This window comes from Cibotium barometz, chromosome 22 (genome assembly GCF_041138505.1).
Source record: "Cibotium barometz isolate CiBa-2024 chromosome 22, ASM4113850v1, whole genome shotgun sequence".
Lineage (NCBI taxonomy): Eukaryota > Viridiplantae > Streptophyta > Polypodiopsida > Cyatheales > Cibotiaceae > Cibotium > Cibotium barometz.
The window spans coordinates 12,963,287-12,991,274 of NC_141067.1; the positions used below are offsets into that span (position 1 = coordinate 12,963,287).

Sequence of the window (27,988 nt, forward strand, 5' to 3'; positions counted from 1 at the left end):
TCCAATTATCTCGATCGAGATAAGGAAACGCAATCTATACCGTCCATTCACGTACGCTGGAAGATGCGATCTCGGTCGTTTAAATATCTCGATCGAGGTATATAATGAATCTTGACCGTCGAGATACCTTTTCGTGGTAATGCCTCTAAATCGTGGCCGTCCAATTACCTCGATCGAGATATTAATATCAAATCTCAGCCGTCGATCCTTCCCCAACCCTAGAATTAGGTGTGTATCTTGGCCGTATGTTGCACTAACCCTAATATCCAGAGCGTTAATCTTGCAAACCCTAAATTGCATGATGTTACCGAACCTCGATCGAGGTTATAAAACCGGAAAACTTTTTTTTTTGGCTCATTTTCACAAGTCGTTTTCACTCCCTTGCTCTCTCTTGATTTGGATTAGTGTTAGTGAGCCCATTAGCTTTGTTTTTAGCTTCATTAGTGCTACTTAGCACTAAGCATTAGACCTTTCACATTAGACCCTTCACATTGGACCCTTCACATTGGGCTTAGGTTTTAGCATGGAGGGCCACGAGGAGGGCCACGAGGAGGGCCGCTCATCTATTGCGGACCTCATCGCGGAGATAGACCGTGAGCTAGCGGCTATCCGTAGGAGTGCTAGAGACACTCCGTCTACATTACATATCGTGGCAGACTTGGAGGCGATGCTTGCGTCCCTTCGTAGCCTTCACGATATTGTTTATGTAGATGAGTGGATAGCCCACCATCGCGCTGCTCCGGTGTCACATGGCCTGACATATCGTCAGGTCTGTGATCTTGCTCCTATTAGGGATGGGGCTTTCCTAGATCTTTTCCTCGATAGTCGTGGGATGAGGCCCGGGGCGGGGAAGCCCCTCACTATTTCGCGGTGTTCGCATCCTCGTATGGCGGCACATATCTATAGTCGATATGTTGCCGCATATGGGAGGATGCCGAACAACCGCCAGATCCCCATATACTTCGCAAAGCAGTTATATGCGGAGTTTGTCTTAGGGGAGGAGGTCGATTACACCAGCCATCGTCCGGGTGGTGGTGCTGGCCGAGGCCGTCTCCAGGACCAGGGTAGGCGGCCTCCACCAGCACTTCGTGTAGCACCTGCCGCCACAGATCCTTCCTTTGTGCCATTGTCGACAGTAGAGGCTCTTGGCACGCAGGTCGGCATTGACGTACGGAGTACCACGGAGAGCATCCAGCACGTGGTGCGCCTATTCTCACGAGCTATACCGACGACAGATGTGGAGGTATTTACATATATATTACGTCTTAAGTTTTTTTGGTCATTTATCTTCATGTTTATATGTACTTTTCTATATTTTTACATGAGCAGCATGGTTGATTGTGTCACGCAGGTTCCCACACCTGCCACTCAGAGGCTCACTCAGGAGTTGGTAGAGGCGAGAGCGGAGATAGACCGCCTCCGAGCTGCATTACAGATGGCAGAGGCAGCTACTGCAGAGGCACAGCATCTGAGAGAGTCCGACATCCAGCAGGTAGGTTTCTCTTGCACGTTTAAGTTACAAATTTCTTTAAGTAATACCTAATGAGAGACTAACCAAATATTTTAATGCTTTACTTTTTTGCGTAGGCTCGGACCGAGGTAGAGAGCTCCAGAGCTGAGGCACAGCATCATCAGATCATGGAGCAGATTGCCCAGCACAGGGCAGAGCAGCTGATGCTGCATGTTCGAGAGTATCGTAGATCATCCGATGTGACAGTGCCTTACCTACCGTTATATCCACGGCCTATCACAGAGGTTTTTCGACGACCTCTCCCTCAGGATGCACCTCCCTTCCTACGGGATGCGTGCTGCTGTTTATGTATCGAGGACATTGACAGTACAGGAGGATATGCCCTAGGATGTGGACATATTTTCCACTTGTCTTGCATCACCCAGGAGCTCGTCCGGTTCTCAGCATGCCCATCCTGCCGTGCACGCGTCGACTTAGCGACGTACAGGGTATTGGGCATCGATGATCTTCACCCAGGCCTTGTACGAGTAGATGCCAGGACTGGGAGGCCTGTCGACTTTACATCAGCTATGGACTTGGGACTCGACGCCTTCGACGATAGAGCCCAGGAGCCTGAGGTGCCTCCTGAGATAGAGTGGAGCTCACATGAGTTCGACGCTTACCAGAGAGTGCTACATGAGAGCCAGGTGACAGCATTTGAGCGCGTGGGTGGTGCTGGCCCTAGTGGCACAGCGGGTGATGGTGCTAGCAGCAGTGCTGCTTCTCATGAGCAGCGTGTCCTTACAGCAGAGGAGCTTACACGAGCAGAGTGGCAGACACGCACCATTGCAGATTATAGATTTTGGGTGTACAGACAGAGGCGTCTTGCATTAGCACGACGCAGAGAGAGAGAGAGGGCCATAGCAGCTTTTGGGACTCGTGAGCTCCCGAGTATACCGGCACCAGCTCACGATCCTTCCTTTGAGGCAGACCTCCCCGCAGACATTCGACGACCCCCGCAGCCGGCACAGCCGCCTCGACGTGCACAGCAGCCTCGACGCGCACGTCGACCGGCAGTTAGAGATGACGATTTTGATTGGGTTGCTGTTGATAGTGACTAAACTCAGACTAGCTGGGTTAGCTCACTTACATTGTACTTAGATTTTTGGGCAGTGACTAACCTCAGGCTAGCTGGGGTAGCTCATTTTCATTCTGATGTACTTATTTGATGTTTATATCATTATGAGTTTTCTCATTATTGAGTATCATTACATTTTAGTTGATGTTCTTGATTTTATTATATTTCTTAACACTTTTGCTATCATATTGTTTGTTGAAAATCTCCATGCCATCGTACCCAAACATGCTCCGATGGGGACCAAACTTTGCAAGCATGTGGGGGTGGGCCCCCCCCACATGCTTGCAAAGTTTGGTCCCCATCGGAGCATGTTTGGGTTGGCAATGGGCGCCCAGTGTGGTTTTTTCAAGTCTCTTGGTGCTTAAGAGGCCATGGAAAATCCGGGCCTTCCCCATACCATCGTACCCAAACATGCTCCGATGGGGACCAAACTTTGCAAGCGTGTGGGGGTGGGCCCCCCCCACATGCTTGCAAAGTTTGGTCACAATCAAAGCATGTTTGGGTTGGCAATCGGCGCCCAGTGCGGGTTTTTCAAGTCTCTTGGTGCTTAAGAGGCCATGGAAAATCCGGGCCTTCCCCATACCATCGTACCCAAACATGCTCCGATGGGGACCAAACTTTGCAAGCATGTGGGGGTGGGCCCCCCCCACATGCTTGCAAAGTTTGGTCCCCATCGGAGCATGTTTGGATTGGCAATGGGCGCCCAGTGCGGGTTTTTCAAGTCTCTTGGTGCTTAAGAGGCCATGGAAAATCCGGGCCTTCCCCATACCATCGTACCCAAACATGCTCCGATGGGGACCAAACTTTGCAAGCATGTGGGGGTGGGCCCCCCCCACATGCTTGCAAAGTTTGGTCCCCATCGGAGCATGTTTGGATTGGCAATGGGCGCCCAGTGCGGTTTTTTCAAGTCTCTTGGTGCTTAAGAGGCCATGGAAAATCCGGGCCTTCCCCATACCATCGTACCCAAACATGCTCCGATGGGGACCAAACTTTGCAAGCGTGTGGGGGGGGCCCACCCCCACATGCTTGCAAAGTTTGGTCCCCATCGGAGCATGTTTGGATTGGCAATCGGCGCCCAGTGCGGGTTTTTCAAGTCTCTTGGTGCTTAAGAGGCCATGGAAAATCCGGGCCTTCCCCATACCATCGTACCCAAACATGCTCCGATGGGGACCAAACTTTGCAAGCGTGTGGGGGTGGGCCCCCCCCACATGCTTGCAAAGTTTGGTCCCCATCGGAGCATGTTTGGGTTGGCAATGGGCGCCCAGTGCGGTTTTCTCAAGTCTCTTGGTGCTTAAGAGGCCATGGAAAATCCGGGCCTTCCCCATACCATCGTACCCAAACATGCTCCGATGGGGACCAAACTTTGCAAGCGTGTGGGGGTGGGCCCCCCCCACATGCTTGCAAAGTTTGGTCCCCATCGGAGCATGTTTGGGTTGGCAATGGGCGCCCAGTGCGGTTTTTTCAAGTCTCTTGGTGCTTAAGAGGCCATGGAAAATCCGGGCCTTCCCCATACCATCGTACCCAAACATGCTCCGATGGGGACCAAACTTTGCAAGCATGTGGGGGTGGGCCCCCCCCACATGCTTGCAAAGTTTGGTCCCCATCGGAGCATGTTTGGGTTGGCAATGGGCGCCCAGTGCGGTTTTTTCAAGTCTCTTGGTGCTTAAGAGGCCATGGAAAATCCGGGCCTTCCCCATACCATCGTACCCAAACATGCTCCGATGGGGACCAAACTTTGCAAGCGTGTGGGGGTGGGCCCCCCCCACATGCTTGCAAAGTTTGGTCCCCATCGGAGCATGTTTGGGTTGGCAATGGGCGCCCAGTGCGGTTTTTTCAAGTCTCTTGGTGCTTAAGAGGCCATGGAAAATCCGGGCCTTCCCCATACCATCGTACCCAAACATGCTCCGATGGGGACCAAACTTTGCAAGCGTGTGGGGGGGGCCCACCCCCACACGCTTGCAAAGTTTGGTCCCCATCGGAGCATGTTTGGATTGGCAATCGGCGCCCAGTGCGGGTTTTTCAAGTCTCTTGGTGCTTAAGAGGCCATGGAAAATCCGGGCCTTCCCCATACCATCGTACCCAAACATGCTCCGATGGGGACCAAACTTTGCAAGCATGTGGGGGGGGCCCACCCCCACACGCTTGCAAAGTTTGGTCCCCATCGGAGCATGTTTGGGTACGATGGTATGGGGAAGGCCCGGATTTTCCATGGCCTCTTAAGCACCAAGAGACTTGAAAAACCCGCACTGGGTGCCCATTGCCAACCCAAACATGCTCCGATGGGGACCAAACTTTGCAAGCATGTGGGGGGGGCCCACCCCCACACGCTTGCAAAGTTTGGTCCCCATCGGAGCATGTTTGGGTACGATGGTATGGGGAAGGCCCGGATTTTCCATGGCCTCTTAAGCACCAAGAGACTTGAAAAACCCGCACTGGGCGCCCATTGCCAACCCAAACATGCTCCGATGGGGACCAAACTTTGCAAGCATGTGGGGGGGGCCCACCCCCACATGCTTGCAAAGTTTGGTCCCCATCGGAGCATGTTTGGGTACGATGGTATGGGGAAGGCCCGGATTTTCCATGGCCTCTTAAGCACCAAGAGACTTGAAAAACCCGCACTGGGCGCCCATTGCCAACCCAAACATGCTCCGATGGGGACCAAACTTTGCAAGCATGTGGGGGGGGCCCACCCCCACACGCTTGCAAAGTTTGGTCCCCATCGGAGCATGTTTGGGTACGATGGTATGGGGAAGGCCCGGATTTTCCATGGCCTCTTAAGCACCAAGAGACTTGAAAAAACCGCACTGGGCGCCCATTGCCAACCCAAACATGCTCCGATGGGGACCAAACTTTGCAAGCATGTGGGGGGGGCCCACCCCCACACGCTTGCAAAGTTTGGTCCCCATCGGAGCATGTTTGGGTACGATGGTATGGGGAAGGCCCGGATTTTCCATGGCCTCTTAAGCACCAAGAGACTTGAAAAACCCGCACTGGGCGCCGATTGCCAATCCAAACATGCTCCGATGGGGACCAAACTTTGCAAGCATGTGGGGTGGGCCCCCCCCACACGCTTGCAAAGTTTGGTCCCCATCGGAGCATGTTTGGGTACGATGGTATGGGGAAGGCCCGGATTTTCCATGGCCTCTTAAGCACCAAGAGACTTGAAAAAACCGCACTGGGCGCCCATTGCCAACCCAAACATGCTCCGATGGGGACCAAACTTTGCAAGCATGTGGGGGGGGCCCACCCCCACACGCTTGCAAAGTTTGGTCCCCATCGGAGCATGTTTGGGTACGATGGTATGGGGAAGGCCCGGATTTTCCATGGCCTCTTAAGCACCAAGAGACTTGAAAAAACCGCACTGGGCGTCCATTGCCAACCCAAACATGCTCCGATGGGGACCAAACTTTGCAAGCATGTGGGGGGGGCCCACCCCCACACGCTTGCAAAGTTTGGTCCCCATCGGAGCATGTTTGGGTACGATGGTATGGGGAAGGCCCGGATTTTCCATGGCCTCTTAAGTACCAAGAGACTTGAAAAAACCGCACTGGGCGCCCATTGCCAACCCAAACATGCTCCGATGGGGACCAAACTTTGCAAGCGTGTGGGGGGGGCCCACCCCCACACGCTTGCAAAGTTTGGTCCCCATCGGAGCATGTTTGGGTACGATGGCATGGAGATTTTCAACAAACAATATGATAGCCAAAGTGTTAAAAAATATAATAAAATCAAGAACATCAACTAAAATGTAATGATACTCAATAATGAGAAAACTCATAATGATATAAACATCAAATAAGTACATCAGAATGAAAATGAGCTACCCCAGCTAGTCTGAGGTTAGTCACTGCCCAAAAATCTAAGTACAATGTAAGTGAGCTAACCCAGCTAGTCTGAGTTTAGTCACTATCAAGATAGAGATCTAGTTAGCAGCACCCTCTCTAGCTCTCAACTGCTCTAGAATGCTCTCATGGTCATCCACTCGAAGCCGAAAACGAGGGTGAGAACTGTGTTTTCGGCTCTGTACTCGAACAAGAGTGAGCCTGGTAGCAACCACTAGATGAGAGAACTGAAATGCCTCTAACTCCCACTTCCACTGCTGGAACTCAAGACTCCCCCGATGAAGTCGAATCTGCTGGTAGAACCGGCCTGCCACAATCATGCTATGGGCGTCATAAGAAAACCCATGATCATCCACTGTATCCTGGTCAAGCATGCACTTTGGCCTAGTGCAACTCATCAGATAGTAGTCTACTCCCTCGCTGTTTCCCTCACTGGCAATAACAGCAAATACATCACCCTCCTGTAGCAAATCTGTCAGGTCATCATAACTGACCATGAACGCAGGACCTGTGTGCTCAACAGACACCACTGGATGTGAAGGATGCTCGGGGGAGAGGAATGTCTGTATCCATGCATCTGCCCATCCTCTCGAGGCACAATGTGACCAATCGCCATCCATACATGCTCCACAGAAGCATGCAAACCGTCGTGTGTAAATCGTGGGGGCCGCCATGCACGTGCTCCTGATGGAATGTAAGCCCAAGGTGCCAGGTACTGTGTCACAATCATGGGAGGCTCTGCGGTCAATCGTGCCACCATCCACATGCCAAAAAAATCTCCTGACAATCCGAGCATCACGTCTGGGGTACGATGATGCTGCACTCCCACACAAATGTTGGGAGCACCACTCGACTACGTGGCCCGCATCTCTGAACCGCTGAGCATCCTGTCGCAGCTGATGACGCCTCAAGGCACGTTTCACACACGCGCCTGCACCATCATGCTCACCCTTCCCGTGACCAGTCTCAAAGAATGACCAAATCACTGGGATACTAGACTGCACATGCCACCTATAAATCCATAAAAGATAGTCTTAGTTATTGTTTTCTTTAAGATGTTCTAGTGAATTTAGTTTAATTGAAAATGTAAGAAAGCCATAAGTACAACCTGTAGAGCCAATAGAATTGACGTGATGACTTGAACTGTGCGCCACAACCATCCGACCAAACCCATCGCTGGACATGTCTGATCCCACAATCTCCTAAAAAATCGTCATGGAGACGAAAGCAGTGTTGCACAAAATGTGCATCATGTGAACGATCATCACTGATATAGAAATGATACTCTCGAATAATGACACGGGTCTCGGGGGTACTCGCTATCCCATCTACATGAGCCTCTGCATGTCGATAGCTAATGTGGACCAAAATAGCAACCTGGTGAGGGAAGCAATACATACGTTTAGGACACAAAAAATCAATTAAGTAATGAAGCTCAAACATAAAACAAATAGTACAAAATATAACCATTACCTGCTCTGAGAAGTAATACTCAGATTGTATCTCCTGAAAAGGTGTGAAAGTGTAGTTCTCTGCAAAATCAATCACAGAGACGACCACACCAATAGGAAACTCTGCTAGGCATGCTCGGAACTGACGATCCTGCCACTTGGCACAATGACTGTGCCGTATGTAGGGGTAGATCTGCTCCCTAAATGTGGCTGTGAAGTGACAACGTGGTGTATGTTTGTCCACGAGCTGCAACTTCCTGGACTGTCCACCACTCTGGAGCTGGTGTGTCACATACTCATAACGTTGCCATGCCACTATCTCTTGGTCACTTGCATCAAGATCTACCATCTGTAGATGTGCAAGTGAACCACATGATGTGCAATTGCTCTCCACACAAGGCATCCTATGGAACTGGGCATCCTCCGTGCGTGCACACAAAAGAGAGTGGATGAAATCACGTGGACTACGAGGCAACTCTCTATGCCCACTAAGAGAACGGAACACATCATAAAAAAGATTGAACTCAACATGGTAGCGACAACAACATGTGTCACGCTGACGTGAGTACCTCACAAACCAAGGCTTACACCCCTCAAATGACCTTTGCCCAATTTTAAGCTCTGGATACGAAGCTACAAACTGAGAATACAACTCAGTTTGGGACATTTCAAGAAAGCAAGCACCGTGCTCAATGAACACTCCTCTTGTCACTCTCTTACGCAAAGCTTTCTTGAAAACTGGCGATGCACGACAATTCTCCTCCCAAAAACTTTCTATCAAGGTTCTAGTGGTTTCATCTAGTAGGCGATCATGCCTAGCTACACGACCACTACTCGCCCACATAGCACCAACCTCATTGGCATCTAAACTTTGTCGCCTAATAGACCCAACTCTAAGTGCGTGTGGTGCTATGGAAAGGATGCGAGATGTGGCACTAACCTTACCCTTCATTTGGGAGCTACTTATGGCTGCCACAATAGCCCGTCGAGCAGCCAAAGCGTCCGCAGAGTTCCTCTTCTTGTTAACTATATAGGAATGACGAACACTTTGTAGCACCGCCATGCCAGCTCTCCTCTCTCTTCGACCTCCAATGTCGGAAAGCGCCCTGCAGTTGGCCATGTTGGGCAGATCAATCAAAGCATCAAGCACACATGCCTGTGATGAAGATGTGAGGTCTTTGAAATAGGATTGGAAGATTGCATGGGCACGACGATGTGCCCCTGACTTTGATAGTTCTTTCCTATCCACACGAAGGGCGCCCAAAGGAGGGGGGGTGGGTTCTTGTAGAAGAGAGGACTCAAGAAGGGCGGGTTCATGTGGATTATCTAAACTAAGGGGTAGTGGGGGGGAAGAGGGCGAAGGGAGAGGAAGTGGAAGAGGAGGAGCAAGGCTTGGATCATCGCCAACGGAAGGTGTTGCTCGTTGACGTGCTCTCCACTCTCTCTTTCTCTCACGAGCTACCCTTCTCCTCTCCTCCTCTTGAACTTGGTGGATGGGGGGGAGTCTAGTCCTATCACGTTTCCGACTCCTACGGCTTTGAGAACCCATTCTCAAGGAAGCTAAGAGAGAAAATATTATAAGGACTCAATGATGGGATAGTACTACAGATAAGTGTGGGATAGTACTAGAGATGTGTGATTATATAGGAAAAATAGGTTATCCACTTCAAATCTCACTGGATTTCCTATCTAAGATTGATTGGATAACTAAGATAAACATAAAGATATTTAAAGATAAACTATTATCCACTTAAAAATTAATATTATTTATAATATTTATTAACAAGTCTAAATATTTATCATTACCAGATATATAAATATATATAAATATATCTTTAAAGAAATCTTTTATTTTATAATTATATAACTGCTTTTTTTAAATAAAGTATTTTTTTCATATTTTATTCAAAGGTTTATTCTACATAAAAAAATTTCAAGAAATATAAAAATAAAAAATTTATTTTTTTAAAATTAATAATATGATCTTTAATAATATTTTTATTGATCTAATCCCAAAATATAATCCTTTTAAATTAGTGATTTTAAATTCTTTTATTTAATAAGTTACATATATTTTATTATTTAAATTTCTATATTCTATTTCTCTAAATTACTAAATTAACTTTTCCAAAAATATGTTTTTGAAAAAAGAGGGGAGGTGGGAAGGAGATGCCACGTGTCACAAGCGTGCATGACACGTGGCATTCTCTTGACATGTGGCACTATTATGGTTGATGTGGCAATTCCATGATGTGGCATGCCATGTCACCATGTGCGAGGTGGCATGCAAAGGTGGCAAGATGATGTGGCATTAATGATGACTAGGATGATGAGGTGGGGAGTCAACTAGGTTGACCATGTTGACATGGAAGGTGGAGGTGGCAAGCTGAGGTGGCAAGCTGCTTATGTGGATCCTCTCGATGCTCACGTGGACATAAAGTGGCATGCATGTATAAGGTTTGGGCCTACCCAAGCCTCACACATGGAATGAAACCTAAGCTGTGAAGTTTACCAAGCCTAGATTTCCAAACCTAACTAGGATTGGTTTTAGACTTGAAAAGGGGAGAGTGGACACAATATGGGAATTTTCACTTGGGAGGATTGAAAATGGACCTTCCCATACTCAAATCAAGCCAAATTTTTTTTGATAAATTCATGGCAACAAGAGTATTGATCCCATGAGTTTTTAGATTGAAAGATTCAATATTTAATTTTCTAGAATTAAATTACTATTGATTTAATGGGCCTCTGACAGTCATAATAAATTTTCCAAAGTAAATCTACAAAAATCAAACCGTTAGATTTGTAATTTTATCTTATACCCACATTATACTAATCTTTCCCAATCTAATCATCACTAGATCCATACAATTTGAGCATTTTAAATGGTAGATGTGGTGGGAGGATAAAATAGTATGTTTTTTAACAATTCTAATATCTTTTAAATAATATAGAAAATAGTAGAACACATCAAAAATTACTCGATAAATCAAGTTAAGCTCTATGTTATTTGTATTTGTGAAATGCAAAGTGGGAACATCGTATGAGTAATAATGTAAAAGTTATAGGCAATTTACTCACATTCACTATACCTGTCTAAACCTAGGACAGGGCCTGTATACAAACTTGGTTCCCAAAGAAAAGGGGATTTGCAATTATTGGATATTCGATCAGATTATAGTTTTAGGTGCCCAACTTTGCATATGATGTTTCATTAGAAGACCTTGAAGTGAAACTCCTTGGCTAACTATGAGAGATTGGCTATTCTTCTTGAAAAAATGCCTGTTTTTCAGCTAAAGCCAAGGGCGCCCACGCCATGAAACTAGATAACCTCATCTTGCAACCACCCATGGCAGGTATTGTACATACCGACCTACATCCTTTTAATGTAGTGTTGGATTATACAAAAGAGCTAAAGCCACGCATAGGTATTATCGATTGGGGGTTGCTGCTGAGAGCGTCCAAAAAACGGGTGTCTCTCAATTTTGTTTTTGAAGCAGACAAGAACCCGGAGAAGGTGGCACAGGCAGTCTCCTACGCAGACAGAGAGCGAAATAAACGGCCGTGGATAGCCCCAGAGCTTTATGATCCATTTTTGGCAGATGCATACACTCCTGCATCTGACGTTTTTGCCTTGGGATATTTATTACAAACTTTATATGACTTCTGGAAGAAAGTGCAAGAGTTGTGGATGGATAATAGTTCCCATGACAAAGTTACCATGGATACTATTAGTCATAGAGTCAAAAATTGGATGTTCCTGCCTAATCGCGATGAGCGAAAATCAATTTTGCAAGTAGTTGAATTTTTTAGATCACTAAATACTGACCCTACGAGGGCACAACGTCCTCTTGTAGAGCTATCGGTGGCATTCACCCCAACTTTGTAATAATACAGTACCAAGGGATTAAGTTTCAGGAATGGCATTTTGTTTCTCTCTTCAAAATTTGATGTGTCCAATGTTTCAAAATTTTGTTTCTCTCTTCATTGAGTCTTTGCAACATCTCTCTCCTCCTGTGGTGTTTAAGTTTATGTTTCCTCTTCAAAATTCGATGTTTATGCATTGTTTGAAGTGTTTTTGGAGTCAAGTGGATACACTTCATCGAGTCTTTGCAATACATATCTCCTCTCGTGGTGTTTGACTTTAAGATTTTGAGAGTAATGGTCAATTTATCTTACGTTGATCTTTACAATTCATTAAAATCCTTAAGTCATTTACGTTCATGCAGATATGGAGCAGGCGCAAGCGAACGAGCATCAGGAGTTAGCCAAGAAGGCTTACGAGCGAATGAAGGCCCTATCACATGGCCTGACAGCCCGCGAAGCGACACGAACAGCATGCAGGTTATCGAAATGGACAAATCCAACTTATGCCCAGTGGAAAGACGTAAACAAACGCGTAACTACAGAGATGATAAAGGAAATATGGCCATGTCCAGATGGCGAAATTAAGAAGGGAAGATGGAATATTTCTCGGTGCACCCACAACGATATCAAAACTAATGCCGAGCGCATTTTCTTGGAGGTGTACGGACGTCCTCTCCATAACGCCGACGCTCCACTGTATTTTGCTAAAATGTTATATGCTCAATTTATCTTACAAACTCCAGTGGACTTCGCCTCCAGAGAGGCCACTGTCAACACCCACGACATTCGTGAAGAGACAGTGACATTTACACGAGAAGAACTTGCACTCATGGTGGAGGGCGCTGGACTGGAGTTAAACCAGGTTAAAGAAAGCTTAGGGGCCCAGTTAGCAGAGAAGGAGAAAGAAGCTGACCGATTAACTCAAGCGTCAACTCCTCCCCCGGCCAATAGAGGGATTCAAGAGCAGCTAACAAAGATCAGCCAAGATGTACAGAGCATCTCTTCACGTATTGCTCCTGTGCGCCAAGGAAACCACATCTCTCATTTTTTGATACATCCTGATCTTGTGGGAGTTTCTGCTGAGGCTACAAGTTCCTCCACCCCCCAATGTCCTGTATGTTACAAAGTATTCGATGGGTGGAGCGGCCAGTATATACTACCATGTGGACACTACTACCACTTAATATGTTTAGTGAGACAAATGCAAAATACTTCTACATGTGCATTGTGCAGTGTCCCAATAAATCAAGGTATTTATACAGTGTTCGGCATGGCTAGCGAATATAAACCACCAGGACCTTTAGATGCAACTCCGAGTGCAATTCGTAATTTATTTCAAGATGAGAGTTAAGAAAAACAAATCCTACTTTTGTATTGATAATTTCTTCAAATATGATCATTTGTACAAGTACTTTTTATTAAATTAATGAAGTGACTTCTTCCTCTATGTCAATATCTTGCTCCAAAATTCTTTCACCGTTTACTCTCTCGTCTGCTAAATTAAGCTCATCTAAGTCAATGTCTAAATTGTCTTCTATCTCAAGGGTGGTGCACAACGTACGTCCAACATCAAAGTTCTCGTCTACTACATCATCACAATTGTACATCCATCTGGGCATATCTTCTTCATACTCTTCGCTTTCAATGTCTCGCAAGATCTTTTCATTGCAGTACATGTAAACAAGTTTATCTGCTCGATCTGCAAGAAGTCGATTGCGAATAGTACTATGAATATATTTATACATGCTCCAGTTCCTTTCTGAGCCTGAGTTTGAAGAGCACTGACTTAGAACCTTCATCGCAAGGTTGCGCAATAAAGCATAATGCTCACCACCATTCATCATCCACCACTTCCATGCAGGTTGCTCTTTAGCCATTTGTTGAACAAGGGAGTTAGAAAATAAACCTTCTTTCAACCGAAATGAGGTCATCTCCTTTATGCACTGTACACGATCATCATCATTATTATAGAAAGTGTTTACCACTTTATAAAAATCTTGCACCACCTCAACGTTGGACATCAAATCCATATTCCAATATTCAGGATCTAACATGTAAGCAGCACTGTGCAGTGGCGAGTGCGCTCCAATCCATCTAGCATGAAAGTACTTCAACAGAACTTTTCTTTGTCTACTGGAGAATGGTACACGCCATTGCTTTTCCACCACTGAATGCTCTAATTTCTCAGGACACTCCAAACTCCGCTGGACAGTCCACCATTGCATCCATGCTTTTCCGAGATTAGGCGCTCTTTGATCAAGACTTCGTACAGCATACATAACAGGCATCATTACATGGTATGCATCCATCACACTGTTCCACCAACTTCTCCTCGTAAGCGCTCCCTTCAAGACTTTGATTTTCTCTTTCACTTTTTCAAGTTGAGTGTTCTCCCAGTCATGAAATGCCATGCATGTAAATGTTTCACAAACTGCATCTTTATTTCTAAGAAGAGACTCAAAAGTGTAAAAGTGAGTGCAAAACCTAGTCTCCGCTGGAAGCTTTAACATAACTGACATGCGAGGTCGAAACATATCTAAAACTCTCTGTCTCTTGAGCATGAATTTCACAAGCTGGCGAGCAGTGTCGACGATCGAGGCAAACCATTTGGTATCATCAGATTTATACCAATCTTTTAATACAAGATTCAAACTATGAGTATTACATCCTACCGGAAAAATATGTGGATATTGTCGCTGTAGGATTCTGGATGCATTTTTACAATTTTTTGCATTGTCCATGACGACTTGGACTACATTCCTGGCACCCACTTCCTCTATCACAGAGCTAATGACTTGAGCAATGTAAGCCCCAGTTTTGATTGAACCAGCTGAATCCACGGCACGGATGAAAGTCTCACCTCTAGGTGAAATAACCATTACATTAATTAATGGTTTTCTTTGCACATTAGACCATCCATCACTTACTATACTACATCTAGAAAGCTCTATATTGCTAAGAATTATTCTTTGTACACGTTCTTTTACTGACGCATAACATTTCTCTAATAGATCATTTCGCATAGCATGGTACGTAGGCGGTGAAAATCCTGGTCCAAACTCACCAATTTTCTTCCATGCTCTCTTCCAATGGTCACTGTCCACCATCATCATAGCACTCCCAGAAAAGTAAATCGCTTCAGCGAGGACGAGTTGTGCATCATCGAGTCGACCTTGACGTAGGCTTTCTTGCAATGAAGTTTGACGCATGGGTACATTTCCTACGTCAAAGTTTCGCTTGCAAGAAGATGCACTGGGTAGATTACTTTCTGGTTGCACATTGCCGTTCGGGGTACAAGTAGGCGATGTAGCGGGAGTTTGATGATTAGAAGAACAGTGTTCTTGCTGCCTTGATACATTAACGGTAGGAGTGTCATGTTTTCTTAAATCTTTCTTTTGAATTTCTTCTCTTATGCGTTTGGCCACTATAGGTGCAGAGGGGTGGGTACATGACTTTTTCTTCGGTCCGCCTAAAAAGTGTTCTCTTAGTCGAGGAGCCCCACCTGATTTTACTGCATGGCATAGCTTGCACTCCCAATCTATGAATCGATCACCAACGTTAATTGCATATTGCCACTCTATCCCAGGTGCCTTTTTTTTCCTGCTATTTGAAATTTGGACTCTATTGGAGGTACCACTGGATCCAACATTGTCCTCCATCTCAACAGATAACCTATTCAACCAAGCGTATAACAATGAATACACAAATGAAAAAACAACAAATCACTCACGTATAACAAAACATACATTAGCAAACAAATTACTTCGAAACTATCTTGACAAATACAAAAGATCATCACATAACACAAAACTACTTCAAACTATCTTGCAAGGTCTTACTACAAAACTACTTCGAAACTATCATGCACATTGCACTCCCAATGAAGGATGCCTTTTGTACCCAATTAAGGATACTTTACACAATCAAAGATCTATACTTGCCCAATACTCTAGTATAGGACAATAGACCTTCTTTAACATTCACAAAAAAAAATCAAAGATCTATGCTTGCCCAATACTCTAGTATAGGACAATAGACCCTTGTCTACTCTAAACTATATCAAGTATCAAGAACCAATACAAGCCCCCAAGCAGGACTCTTGGCTCCATCAAACCATTCATAAAGCAGAATGAGGTAGATTACGTACGTGGCTCAAATGCAAAGCTGAATGACTCCAAATTTGTCCCTAAATCTCCGCAAGTATTAGCTACGAACCACACCCTGCCCCCAGTTCAAAGAACTAAGGACGAGTGGCTCAATAGCCTTAGGAGTGCCTACAAGGAAAGACGACAGCCCCTAAAATAAGGACGTTCTTCCCAAGAGGACACTTCTAGCAACTCGAGAGCTCTACAAGTACTTTGAGGAGAGATATCACGCCCCCAAAACAAGGACTATCTTCCCAAAAGTTGTACGATGGGTGTCGGGCAGTGTTTATATACAGAATAGTACCCCGCAGGGTTTTGTTCTTTTCCCCGGCGGGCCCGCCGGGCTTTCCCCTTTCCCGGCGGGCCCGCCGGGAAAAATACATATCCCGGCGGGCCCGCCGGGAAAGGGGAAAGCCCGGAGGTGTTACTGGAGTAGTGGGTTCCGGCAGGTCATTTCTCAGGTCATGTGAATATACATTGTGATCACAAGTTTTAATATGTTAACACTGGGTTTTGTTAACGTGATCACGAAATTGTGAAGACGTTAATGAAATCCCTGTTTACAAGGGATATTTCCACTCTTACCCGTTTTTTTCTCGTCCTTTTTAATTTCTACTTGGCCCTCGTGCAATCCATCTTTAGAGAGGACTTGTTCTACCTTCTTGCATGTAGCATCAGCTTCTCACACAGGTTGCATCTTGTATGCAATGCTCGATTCATAAGTGTTATACTCACACGTTCAAGTTTTTGCCCCTTGATAATCTCACTCTCATCAAGTTCGAGGAAAAACTTAAGCTTGCCTCTACATTTTTCCATAGACATATTGTAGAACTTGACCATAGCACGATATGAAGTTGTTGGATGCATTCAATACAAAGGCAACTTCTTTGGAACCATACTTCAATATGTGTGTGTGTTCCAGATGTGTAGGCTCATCAATCAGCTCTAAAACTTTCTCATTAATCTGTTGTTTCAAGCTTTCTTCACGTGAAATGGTTTTGGCAAAGGCATTACTCTCTTAGTTTTGAAGACTTGCTTAAAACCTGTATCCAATTGTTGATAGAGCATAGTGTATGACTCAGAACTCATTCCCACCTTGTCACATAATCCCTAAGCATCTGTAAGCAGTAAACAAGTTACTTACATCTCTGAGACGTTCACTTGCGATACCATCTACAATGTCCGTCAATTTTTGATTCTCCAATGCATTTTTGACCATATCCTTGCTAAGGACTTTGGCAATAGTATCGTTCTCTGCATGAGGAAACATATTTCTCATTCTAGCAGATTGAGCATATATTCATCTATGATATTGTCCACTTCCTTTGGTTAATTGGTGAATTGGTCTAACTAATTGGATGCACCGCTTCTTTGGTTTTTAAAGTGGGCCCAATATCCAAAGTTTTTGTGAGCTTCCTCTTTATGTTTTGATTCTCCTTCTCCAAGTCCATAATTTTTTACTGTAACTCCATATTCTGCACCTGTGTAGCATGCATAGCATCTTCAATGACAGACATTGCTTGTTGTAGACTCTAGTTCTCCCTATCCTTCTCAGCCAATAATCTATCCTTTTCCATCAAAGACTGCACTATTCCCTTGTAATCTTGTCTGCATATTTGTCAAGGCTTGATGAACCCCTGCTAATCCTTGTGTGACAAGTCTGCATGTGTATCCATACAATCCTTCATTGCCTTCACAAACAAACCTCACAAATGATGTAAGTCCTTCAAATTGTGGTGGCCTTTTCCATCAAAGACTGCATATTCCCTTGTAATCTTGTCTGCATATTTTTCAAGGCTTGATGAACCCCTGCTAATCCTTGTGTGACAAGTCTACATGTGTATCCATACAATCCTTCATTGCCTTCACAAATGATGTAAGTCCTTGAAATTGTGGTGGTCTTTGAGTTAGTGGATGAGGTGGATAAATGCACCCATCAACCCAAAGGTCAACATTTCTTTCCCCTACATTTCTTTCTTGTTGCATTCTGTATCTTATTGCATCATTCCTTTCCACATTTCTTTTGAACATTGGTGCATATTCATCCTAGTAGTCTCTTTCAATCTCTCTCTCAAGACAAAAGCAAGAACTCTCATAGCACAAAAAGGGATTGTGTCCATTCATTATTATGAGGAAATGCCTTATATACAATTGGCCCTTATTCACACTTGGGCACCCAAAACTTACTTAACTAAGGCCTTAGGTGGCCAATATCTCCTAATGTACAACTTTTATAGTGCCTTTGCATGACGCTTATTAATGTCCTCAAATGGAGGAGCACATTTGTTAGTCCAAAAATGGGATTAACGACATCAACCTCATCATCGGAGTCTTGTTTATTCAACATGAGAATGAATGTTGAGATCCATGACAAAAAGTTGGTGTTGATGTTTTCCTTACTAAGGGCAACTATCTCCTAAGTGGAGAGCACGTTGAAGTTCCCTTCTTCTTGTACAACTTGGGTGGTATGTACATAATCTCTTAGGATAGTTTGCATCAATTTTGTTGATGTAGCATAGAAGCTCGCAAGCCACCCAAAGAATGTTACTGTCGGATGATCATAAAAAAGGACATTATGTAGGTTTCCATGTACTCCAAGGTCTCCTTGTAGTCATGCTCAGCACAACAAGGAGGATAATAGCTTCGAAGTCAATGGTGCAAGATAAAACGTGAAACAACTCTTGCTAGCGAGCCCGCTCAGTCCTCTCCAGGAAGGTAAGAAAGTTCTCATATGCCATGGAATGATCCATTAGGATCGTGATGAGAGTGCAAGCCAAGAGATAGGGAATATATGTTAGAGAAGTGCACGTGTTACCCCAATTTTATGGTTAACAAGAGCTACCACCAATATCTTATATCGAGGAGTCACGATAGATACACCAAAGGCTCATACATTAAAGATATGAAGCAATAGTGCCCAAAGCCTTAACTTGGAAGGACACCCGTAATAGTGTGACGGAGTATTTATGGTGATTCCCACTTCAAGAGCATGTGGTAGCAAGTTAGAATGAAGTCCTAAGTGATGTACTTCATGGATATATTATGAGAGTAGTCATTGTAATAGCATTAGGCCTCTTATGAGAGTAGTCATTGTAATAGCATTAGGCCTCTTATGAGCCTAAGGTGCCTGGCCAGCCCCATAGTTTGAGTGAGTGTGAACACTTATGGCCATGTATATAAGTAAATTTCTCTTATAATACAACATACTCTCCCAGTGCAATCGAGTCTTTCTCTTGCTAATCTATCTCCTTAATGTATGCTAGTGAGTGTGAGTGAGTGAAGTGAGGTGAGGAGGGACGAATACCTGTAGTGCAACGCGACGGTGTGACAACTCTCACGGGAGACGCGGTGGAATTGCTTTTCAAGGAGTTGTAGAGATTTGAGACCTCAAGGGGTTACGAGCTCGGCCATTGGAAAGATCCTCTCGACAATTGTGGTTCACTTGGTAATCTCTTTTTGGATGTGTTTCAAGGAAGGTTAGGGTGAGCCTTAACATTTTTGGCCCCGCTGCTGCTGCTGCCGACCGAGGAGCCATCCCTTGGATTTCTCTATCATTTTTCTGTAATCTATGCATTACTCATTGCCCATTTTCTTGATTAATGGTTTCCCATGAAAAAGATGTGGATTTGATGGTAATTTGTGTGTGATTTGGTGTAGAATAGCTCTCTTTTTTCTTTTTGTAAAGAATGCTTTCTGCATAATTTTTAGCTTAATTTGCTGTTTTTGTTGTTATTATTGTGTTTTTTCATGTTCTTAGGGCTTGCACATAGTTTGTATTAGGCTTGCACATAGTTTGTATTAGGCTTAGTTTACATCCATTTCATTAAACCATGCAATAGAAAGCAATTTTTAATGAATGTTAGCTCTCTTTAATGTTAAACATAGAACTAAGATCATTAATTTTAGTTTAATTGTGTACTTGTTGTTGAAATTGTGTGGATTAGGGTGTTAGTAAGAATTAGAAGTAGCTTAATCTTTCAAACAATTTCTTAACACCATCAAAAAATCCTTGACTTTGATTAATTTCTCTTAATGGACTCGTTTTTGTCATTAAGGGTGATTAATTTTGTTCAAGAGGCAAACAAATTAGAAAATATGTTAATTGGAGTCTAAATTGATCATATGAGTAGTCGAAATTAATATTTTTGAGTGTTTTGAGAGCATCTAGATGCATCAAGACACCTAATTACATCAATTTTTTTATTAATAAGAGAAATTTGACTCTCTTTGCTTAATTTTGCCTGAAAAGAGGAGACCATAATTAAGAGTCTAATTAATCTCCTATTTTAGATTAATTCACACATTTTTTGATGCACAAAGATTAGCATTCCCTTGCTCTATCCAATGATGTGCTCAATTGCGTGAATTAATTAGAGATTAGTGGTTAATTAGAGTCTTTGATTAGTGTAAAAGATGGAGAGATTAGTGAAAAGATTAATCGTAGATTAATTCTTAATCACTTTTCTACATAACTCATTAAGGCTAATGAGAATTCAATGAGTAGATGCTCATGAGTTGTCGAATTGTCCATTTTGGAGGTCATTTATGAAGGGTGTAAGGAGTGTCATTAAAAGGTTGACTTTTTTGATTCCCACTTATCTTTTTGGAAAAATGTCCATATTTCTTTCATTTTAAATTCAAAAAATATTCCCCCCAAAAAGGGGAATTCATATTTTTCACTAGACTAAAAATAATAATTTAATACTTTTATGAAGTCCGGTTCATGACGTGAACTTTTTTTTGCAACTTTACGGCCAAAGGGTTCACGCCCACGAGAACCGCACCCAAAAATAAATAAATGAATTTAAAACTTCCCTGAAGTTTTGATCACGACGTGAACCATTTTTTACAACTTCCCAGCCAAAGGGTTCACGTCTTCGGGAATCGCGCCAAAAAAAAATAAATTTAATATTTCCGTGAAGTCAAGTCCACGACGTGAACCATTTTCTACAAATTCACAGCGGCCAAAGGGTTCACGCCCTCGGGAACCGCACCAAAAAGAAAACAAATTTCATATTTTCGTGAAGTCCAATTGACGACGTGAACCATTTTCTACAACTTCACGGGCCAAAGGGTTCATACTCTTAAGAACCGTACCCAAAAAATAAAAATCAATCAAACTTTATAAAACCCGTGGACCGCTTCACGGCATGAATAGGGGTCCATTTGGAAAACACCTGTGTTTGGAGGCTCGTATCTCCTAAATCGTATATCTAATGAAGGCGCTCTAGGGCTTATCGGAAAGCTGACATCGAGCTCTTTGATTTTTGACTAGGCCGCCCGAAGTCACTGTCTGAAGTCAAAATCGATCATTTTGGCCTCTGACCACCCAACAGCCTCAAAATTCAACCCGAAAATCGAGGCAAAAAACTGCCCAAAAACCACAAAAAATCACAAAAAACTGCGCACAAACAATGATGAACCATATTCGGGCTACGTTTTGAGGGTCTAAACGATAAAATCATGGACAGCTCAGGGAAACAAAGTTGTAGTACTCCAAAAATACTACAACTCCCTCGTACAGAGTTTTTCAAAACTCTTTTTGTTGGAACACCCTCAAAAACATGCTGCGAAATAGGAGAAAAGTTCTTGATTTTTTATTTCGTCTTGAGACAGTGGAAAAAAGGTTTTAATACCTCCTCTTCCATCTAGGAAGCTACTAGCATACACTTTTTCCAAAAAAAATATCTCTAAGGTCGTTCGCGTGCGTATAGCTCCTAAGCTAATTAGGGGGAATGAACACCTATTTGACCCAACAAAGAGAACGCCAAGTCTCTTGAGGTTGTAATGGGTTGTGGGAGAATATAGAAAGTTAAAAAAAATGTGTGCTCATTAAGGAGCATTTACACAATCAGACATGGCTACGATAGAGGGATTGTTGGGGATCACACAAGGACTGGACCCAATGGCCGACATCTTCGAGCCATTGAGATCTATGCTGGAAATGCACCTCCCAATACCATTGCCTATGCCTATAACAAGCATGTCATCGGGTTTTACACCCCCTATCACTTCAATCCCACCTAGCTTTGGTCCCTTACCTAACATTCTTGTAAGTACCAACCCTTTCCTAGATGCCCACACCCTGGAGATATTGGCTAGTCTAGGAAGGGGGTAGCCCAAGGATTGAGTGAGTCTTTCCCAACAAAAGCACTCACATACAATCTCAATGACTCATATAAAAATACGGCCGTACAAATTTCTAAAATTATGGGCATATATGACGGAACAATTGACCCTATTCAATTCATTCAAATGTTTGAACAGAGATGTGAAGCCTTTTGAAATCCCAACTGTCCCACCAAGGTACATGCGTTGAACCTATGCTTAGAGGGAAAAGCTAGTCGATGGTTCATCACATTGATGGGCTGTGATCAAGACCAACTTCAAATTTAACCTTAAAATCAGCCTTTATACATGGCTTTTCCAGACAAGGTGATTGGTGGAGTGCAAGAACAAAACTCTATTCAATTGAGCATCAACAAAATGAATCCATTAGAGATTTTATCCTTCGGATAAAACTCTTGGACTCACGATGTGAGTCATGGGAAAAATTAAACGATGTTCAATTGAAGAGATGTTTCATGATGGGCTTGAAGAATAACAGCTTACGCAACTTGATCATTGTATCCAATCCAGAAACATTCGATCAATATTGTAAAGAGGCCATACGTTTAGATGACAACATGCTGGAAGATGATCATGCTACGAGGTGTTTCTCATCTACACCAAGTGAAACAATGGCAAAAGAAAGATCGATCTCGGAATTGACATTCCTCGAATTCTATGCAGCTCTATGCAGCCTTGCTTAAAACCTTTCCATCGACATCTCTCAGAGAGGATGAACTCCTTCCAAACCAAACATCCTTAATGCCTCTACAAGTGAGGAACAAAATGCCTTGTGTTGAGTGAAATCACTACGACCATCCCAATCCCCATTGTGCATACAAGACACTTGTTCTTCTCTATTGCATATATTGTAAAACCATTAGGATAAATATGGACTCTCCATTTTGCCCCTTAAGGAGTGAATAAAAAAAGATTGGCCTGACCAATGAGAGAGATGGGATTCTAGATCCAGCAGTAAGTTTATATCTCCATGCTTTGTGTTCTTGTGCTTTGAGTCCATGAATGGAAAAAATGTAGAGTGCTTAAGTAGAAAGCTAAATGTGTTACATGCAAAGATAGGTGCCGTGATCTATGACAACAAGAGTGCAAGCGAATTGGCATCTTAGAATTTTTACTTTTATGATTCCACATATGTTGTGGAAAGACATAGTTTGGAGTACATTCCACTACCACCATTTTCTAGCCAAGAATGGTATAATCCTAGCTTAGACATGTCAAAAGCATGTAGGGTAAAGATAAAAATTGATGTTCATGCTACCATGAAACCCTCCCACAGGCTCTAGAGATGTGCATCTAAGTTGGTTTGTTCCAGTTAGTTTGTTTGCACATTTGTTTGGACCATCTTGCATAGATGAGAATACCCAAACAAGTAGCTACACAGTTGGAGATATGCTACTCTATTCTTAGCATATGGAGACAATGTATTCACTATATAATTTCTTGGGTACAAAGAAGTGTTGTCTATATATAGAATGTCGATCCTAGGGCTATATATAGAGACATTCTATATATAGCCAACAAGAAGGATATCTAGGGAAAGTGCAAACTAGGGAAAATAGAACACTTTCCTAGATAGACTAACTAGGGAACATAATGCATAGATTTTCCTACATAGGATTTTTTCCCTATGTAGGCAAATTTTCCTTTCTCTGTATAGGGAAATTTTCCTACATAGGAAAATATCTCTATGTAGGAAAATTTTCCTATATAGAGAAATCTATGAACTATATTTCCTAGTTAACCTATCTAGGAAAGTGTTTCATTTTCTCGAGTTTGCACTTTTCCTAGATATGTTCATTTGTATCTAGGGAATTATCTGGTGAAGCCTTTTTTTTCCTATATAAAAAATGAACAAAAGCTCCTTGTGCTATGCTATCTTTCACCACCTACTCCCACTACAATGCCGGCCCCCAAAGGTGAGAAACTTCCTGAACAAACATGTTAGACTAAAACCCGTTATGGGATATAAAGCTTTCTTCACCTATTTTGAGATCTTGGATGGATAGTAATTTGACCATATCATTTCAGCTTTTTTTTGAGATCTTGTATAGCAATTTGATCATACCATTTCACTTGATTACCAAACAAAAAACTTGCTATAACTCTAAGGACCCTCCTTGGAGGTGCTTTGAGTCATGTTGTTGGGTGCCATAGGCCCCATTTTTCTCTCCCACCAAGGATGGTGTAAAGTGTGGCCGAAACACATTGTTGGACTATTCGAAGTCATGGTATAAATGCTTGCTTGATTTGTTTGTCAAAGGAAGAGAGTGGGGTAGGGAGGGTGAGAGTGGTTGATTAGATACTTGAGTAATAGAGCTTGAGAGCTTGAGAGAAAGACAGATTTATTCTTAACCCTGAGAGAGCAAGAGAAGAGAGGCTGGCCTTTCCAGCTTCATCACTAGCCACCTCGCAACACTAGAACACCACAGGCACCCCCATAACAAAGACCTAGAGGAGCAAGCTACCAGTAAAGCCACCAACCCCTTTATAAGCCAGCCCCACAACACTGTCACACCAACCCCCAAAGTTGGTGCAACCAAAAGCCACCAGCTAGTACAAAGACACCCAATGCTATGCACTACCACAAAACAAGAAGCCACTATCTAGAAGAAGATTGCGCACGGCCACATTTTAGCAAACAATCATCCACGCACTTCTCGACAAGTGGTAAGTTTAGGTAAACTCTTCACCCTCCTTTTATTTCTTATTTGTGATCCCTATCACTGAGTAGAGTGATCCCAACGTAGAGTAGAACTAGCATAGGTGGGATTGTTTGGAGATACATCACTAAGATAGTCCAATTGCCCAACCACTTTTGTAAGTCTCACACAAAATCCTACTAAACAATCCATAGTTCATAGCTTACCAATATTCCTGCCAACTATTGGGGGGTCCCTAAAATTCTTCCATTCTCACATGCAACTCAACCTCATTCCAAGCCGCCTTATTGGCCACCCTTCTTACACCAACCACACCAAGTTCCTATCTTAGATTGTATGCGATAGTCTAATAAAGAAGATTACAAAGTGTCAAAGAAAGCGATGTGTTGGAGTTTTCACATAAGAAGCTTGTACATAAGCCCACCTTTTGCCTAATATCCATGCACACCACTTGCAAAATATACCATTTCACTTGATTACCGAACAATCATCCACGCACTTCTCGACACGTGGTAAGTTTAGGTAAACTTTTCACCCTCCTTTTATTTCTTATTTGTGATCCCTATCACTGAGTAGAGTAATCCCAACGTAGAGTAGAACTAGCATAGGTGGGATTGTTTGGAGATACATCACTAAGATAGTCCAATTGCCAAACCACTTTTGTAAGTCTCACACAAAATCCTACTAAGGCTAAACCCAAACATGCTATCACTTCTTTAATAACCAAACCTTGGAAAGTTTTGGGTGTGTTGTATTCTTCCGCCTTCACTCACATCCTTTTGCCATCTCGGTACTTCGAAACTTTGACCTACATAGTCCTTCCTAGCTTCTGGTCCATTTGGCACCCATCCATACACTCATTCCTTTTGTCGATGATCAAATCCATGGTCTCCGCCACACCTTATCAAGGGACTCCCACATCAGATCCTATTCTTACATGCAACATCTGTGGCCCATGCCAACACATTGCATGTTTGCCTTCAATCTAGTTAACTTGCTTGGTTGGATTTATGCATCCAAATGGCACACTTAGAGGTGATTCAATCCACCACAGATTACATCCCCTCTATGGCACCAAACTTGCCTACATCCATGCCAATCAAGCGAGGTAGAGATGCCCAAAAGGTCAAAGCAACCTCATGTGCCCAAGGTTGACATTGTTTGAAAATACAAATTTCACCTTCATGCCATGTGATAACCCTATAAGCAAGCCAAATAGTCACTATTTATTTAATAAGAGACCTAAGTCACCAAGAAATGCCTAGATCCATTTGATGATGCCTAGCAAACAATCCATAGTTCATAGCTTACCAATATTCCTGCCAACTATTGGGGGGTCCCTAAAATTCTTCCATTCTCACATACAACTCAACCTCATTCCAAGCCGCCTTATTGGCCACCCTTCTTACACAAACCACACCAAGTTCCTATCTTAAATTGTATGCGATAGTCTAATAAAGAAGATTACAAAGTGTCAAAGAAAGCGATGTGTTGGAGTTTTCACATAAGAAGCTTGTACATAAGCCCACCTTTTGCCTAATATCCATGCACACCACTTGCAAAATATACACGGGCTCTACATGTAATAGACACATACGCACTGTTCTTTAATGAGCTTGCATTGAGCCTCAATCATGGATAGACGTCTAGGTACATTTCTTGATAGGCAACCATGGTAGGAAAAATAAATATGGCCCATGGTATGACCTATCTCCTCGACCTTCCTATAATTAATAGGAACCTTTTGTAGCCTCGTCTTTGACGTTGAGATGTCAATCTCATCAAGAGTTGATACTCTCATGACATGCTTGAGTGACCGTTCCACATTTACACCACTAACGTATTTGTAGCTTACATGATGGATCTTCGTCATTTGGACTACACCAACCTAGTCCAACCGAGTTATGGCATACTTTTGTTGCCATCTTACCTACTTAGTGAGTTCACATTATGAACCACTTGTACATAGTAATCCAGTACTTATATTGGGTTTTATATTGTCTTTTGTAGCCTTCTTTTAAGAGCCAGAAGAAGAAGAAGATTTTAGCCTTCCATCTTTGTTTGTATCTTATCCATTGTTGTGAGAGTGTGTGTGTGCTTGCAAGAGATCAAGTATCCTCTCCTCCCCCAATATTTTCATATTATCAAAGCCTGGTTCAGGCTAAGGAGATGAGCGGCAAGAAAAGGAAGCTATAAAGGCAAAGGAAGCAGGAGTACACGCGTAAGAGCATCATCATCTCTTTCCCTTCTTGTTTAAATATACGACACTTCCTAGGTAGCTCTTGGAGCTACATACATCCGATTTAGGAGCTATCTTTGCAAGTGTAAAGGTACCTATATGGTATGCAATTCTTTGTAATGTAATTTTTAATGATGTTTTGTAGTTAGATTTCCATTTTGAACACGTTTTGACCTACGTTTGGCCATTGCAAGGTGTTTTTGGGCACTTCTGAAAGCTCCAATTTGACATTGTTTCTATTGAAACTCTGCACAGCTCACGTGGAAGAATTAGAAGGTATAAGGTGAGGTTGGTCCAAAGGTTATGTTCAGACCTATGACATTGATTATGAGGAGACAATCCCATTTCCAAGATGAAAACTAGGAGACCCGTTATATTGCAGTGATTGCATCAAAAGGTTAGGTTTTGTGTCATATGGATGTAAAGAATACGTTCTTGCATGGTCAGTTGAGAAGAAGTATATTTGGAATAGCCACCTAGTTGGGAGGATTTGAGTAACTAAGATTATGTGTGCAGGCTACTTAAAGCCTTTGAAGCAAGTACCAAAAGCATAGCATGATAATATTGTACAGTATCTTATCACTGTTGGCTTTTATATGGCAGATGTTTATCATTCACTCTATGTGAAAAAGAGTGATAAGGGAAGTGTGGTCATCACCTTCTATGTTGATGACTTGTTTGTTGGGGGTGATAATGAAGAGGAAGTTGAGAATGTGAAGGGTCTCCTTAAGAAGAAATTTGACATGAAGGATTTGAATGAGCTAAGATACTTTCTTGGCATTGAGGTCATCACGATGCCTGAGGGCATATTGATGTCTCACAGAGCTATTATGCATTGGATATGTTATCCAAGTCCATTTGGTATGGATGATTGTAAGCCCATTTCTATACCGTTGGATCAAAATGGAAAGCAGAGTAGAAACATTGGTGAAATTTTGGAGAATGCCACTATGTACATGAAGATAGTGGACAACTTGATGTACATGATGATCACCAAGCCAGACACAAACTACAACTGGATTAGAGAGCCATTTTATGTAGATTCCTTGGAAGTTGCATTTGGATAG

At 43.1% G+C, this 27,988-nt stretch overlaps 1 protein-coding gene across 1 annotated transcript; it reads left to right on the forward strand.

Moving 5' to 3' along the window:
* Nucleotides 1-177: 177 nt before the first annotated feature.
* Nucleotides 178-27,988, forward strand: LOC147626301 (uncharacterized). The gene is made up of 5 exons (XM_086816780.1): nucleotides 178-1,243; nucleotides 1,352-1,492; nucleotides 1,588-1,837; nucleotides 27,525-27,634; nucleotides 27,836-27,988. The coding sequence occupies exons 1-5, from the start codon at nucleotides 524-526 to the stop codon at nucleotides 27,986-27,988; spliced, it is 1,374 nt and encodes a 457-aa protein (XP_086672906.1). The 5' UTR covers nucleotides 178-523.

Excerpts from the sequence above, each read along its gene's own strand:
- LOC147626301 (XM_086816780.1), top strand. The coding sequence starts at position 524 with ATGGAGGGCCACGAGGAGGGCCACGAGGAGGGCCGCTCATCTATTGCG. Across the intron at positions 1,493-1,587 it reads GAGAGTCCGACATCCAGCAG|GCTCGGACCGAGGTAGAGAG; the intron begins GTAGGTTTCTCT and ends TTTTTTGCGTAG. Across the intron at positions 1,838-27,524 it reads ATGTATCGAGGACATTGACA|ATGTTTATCATTCACTCTAT; the intron begins GTACAGGAGGAT and ends TTTATATGGCAG.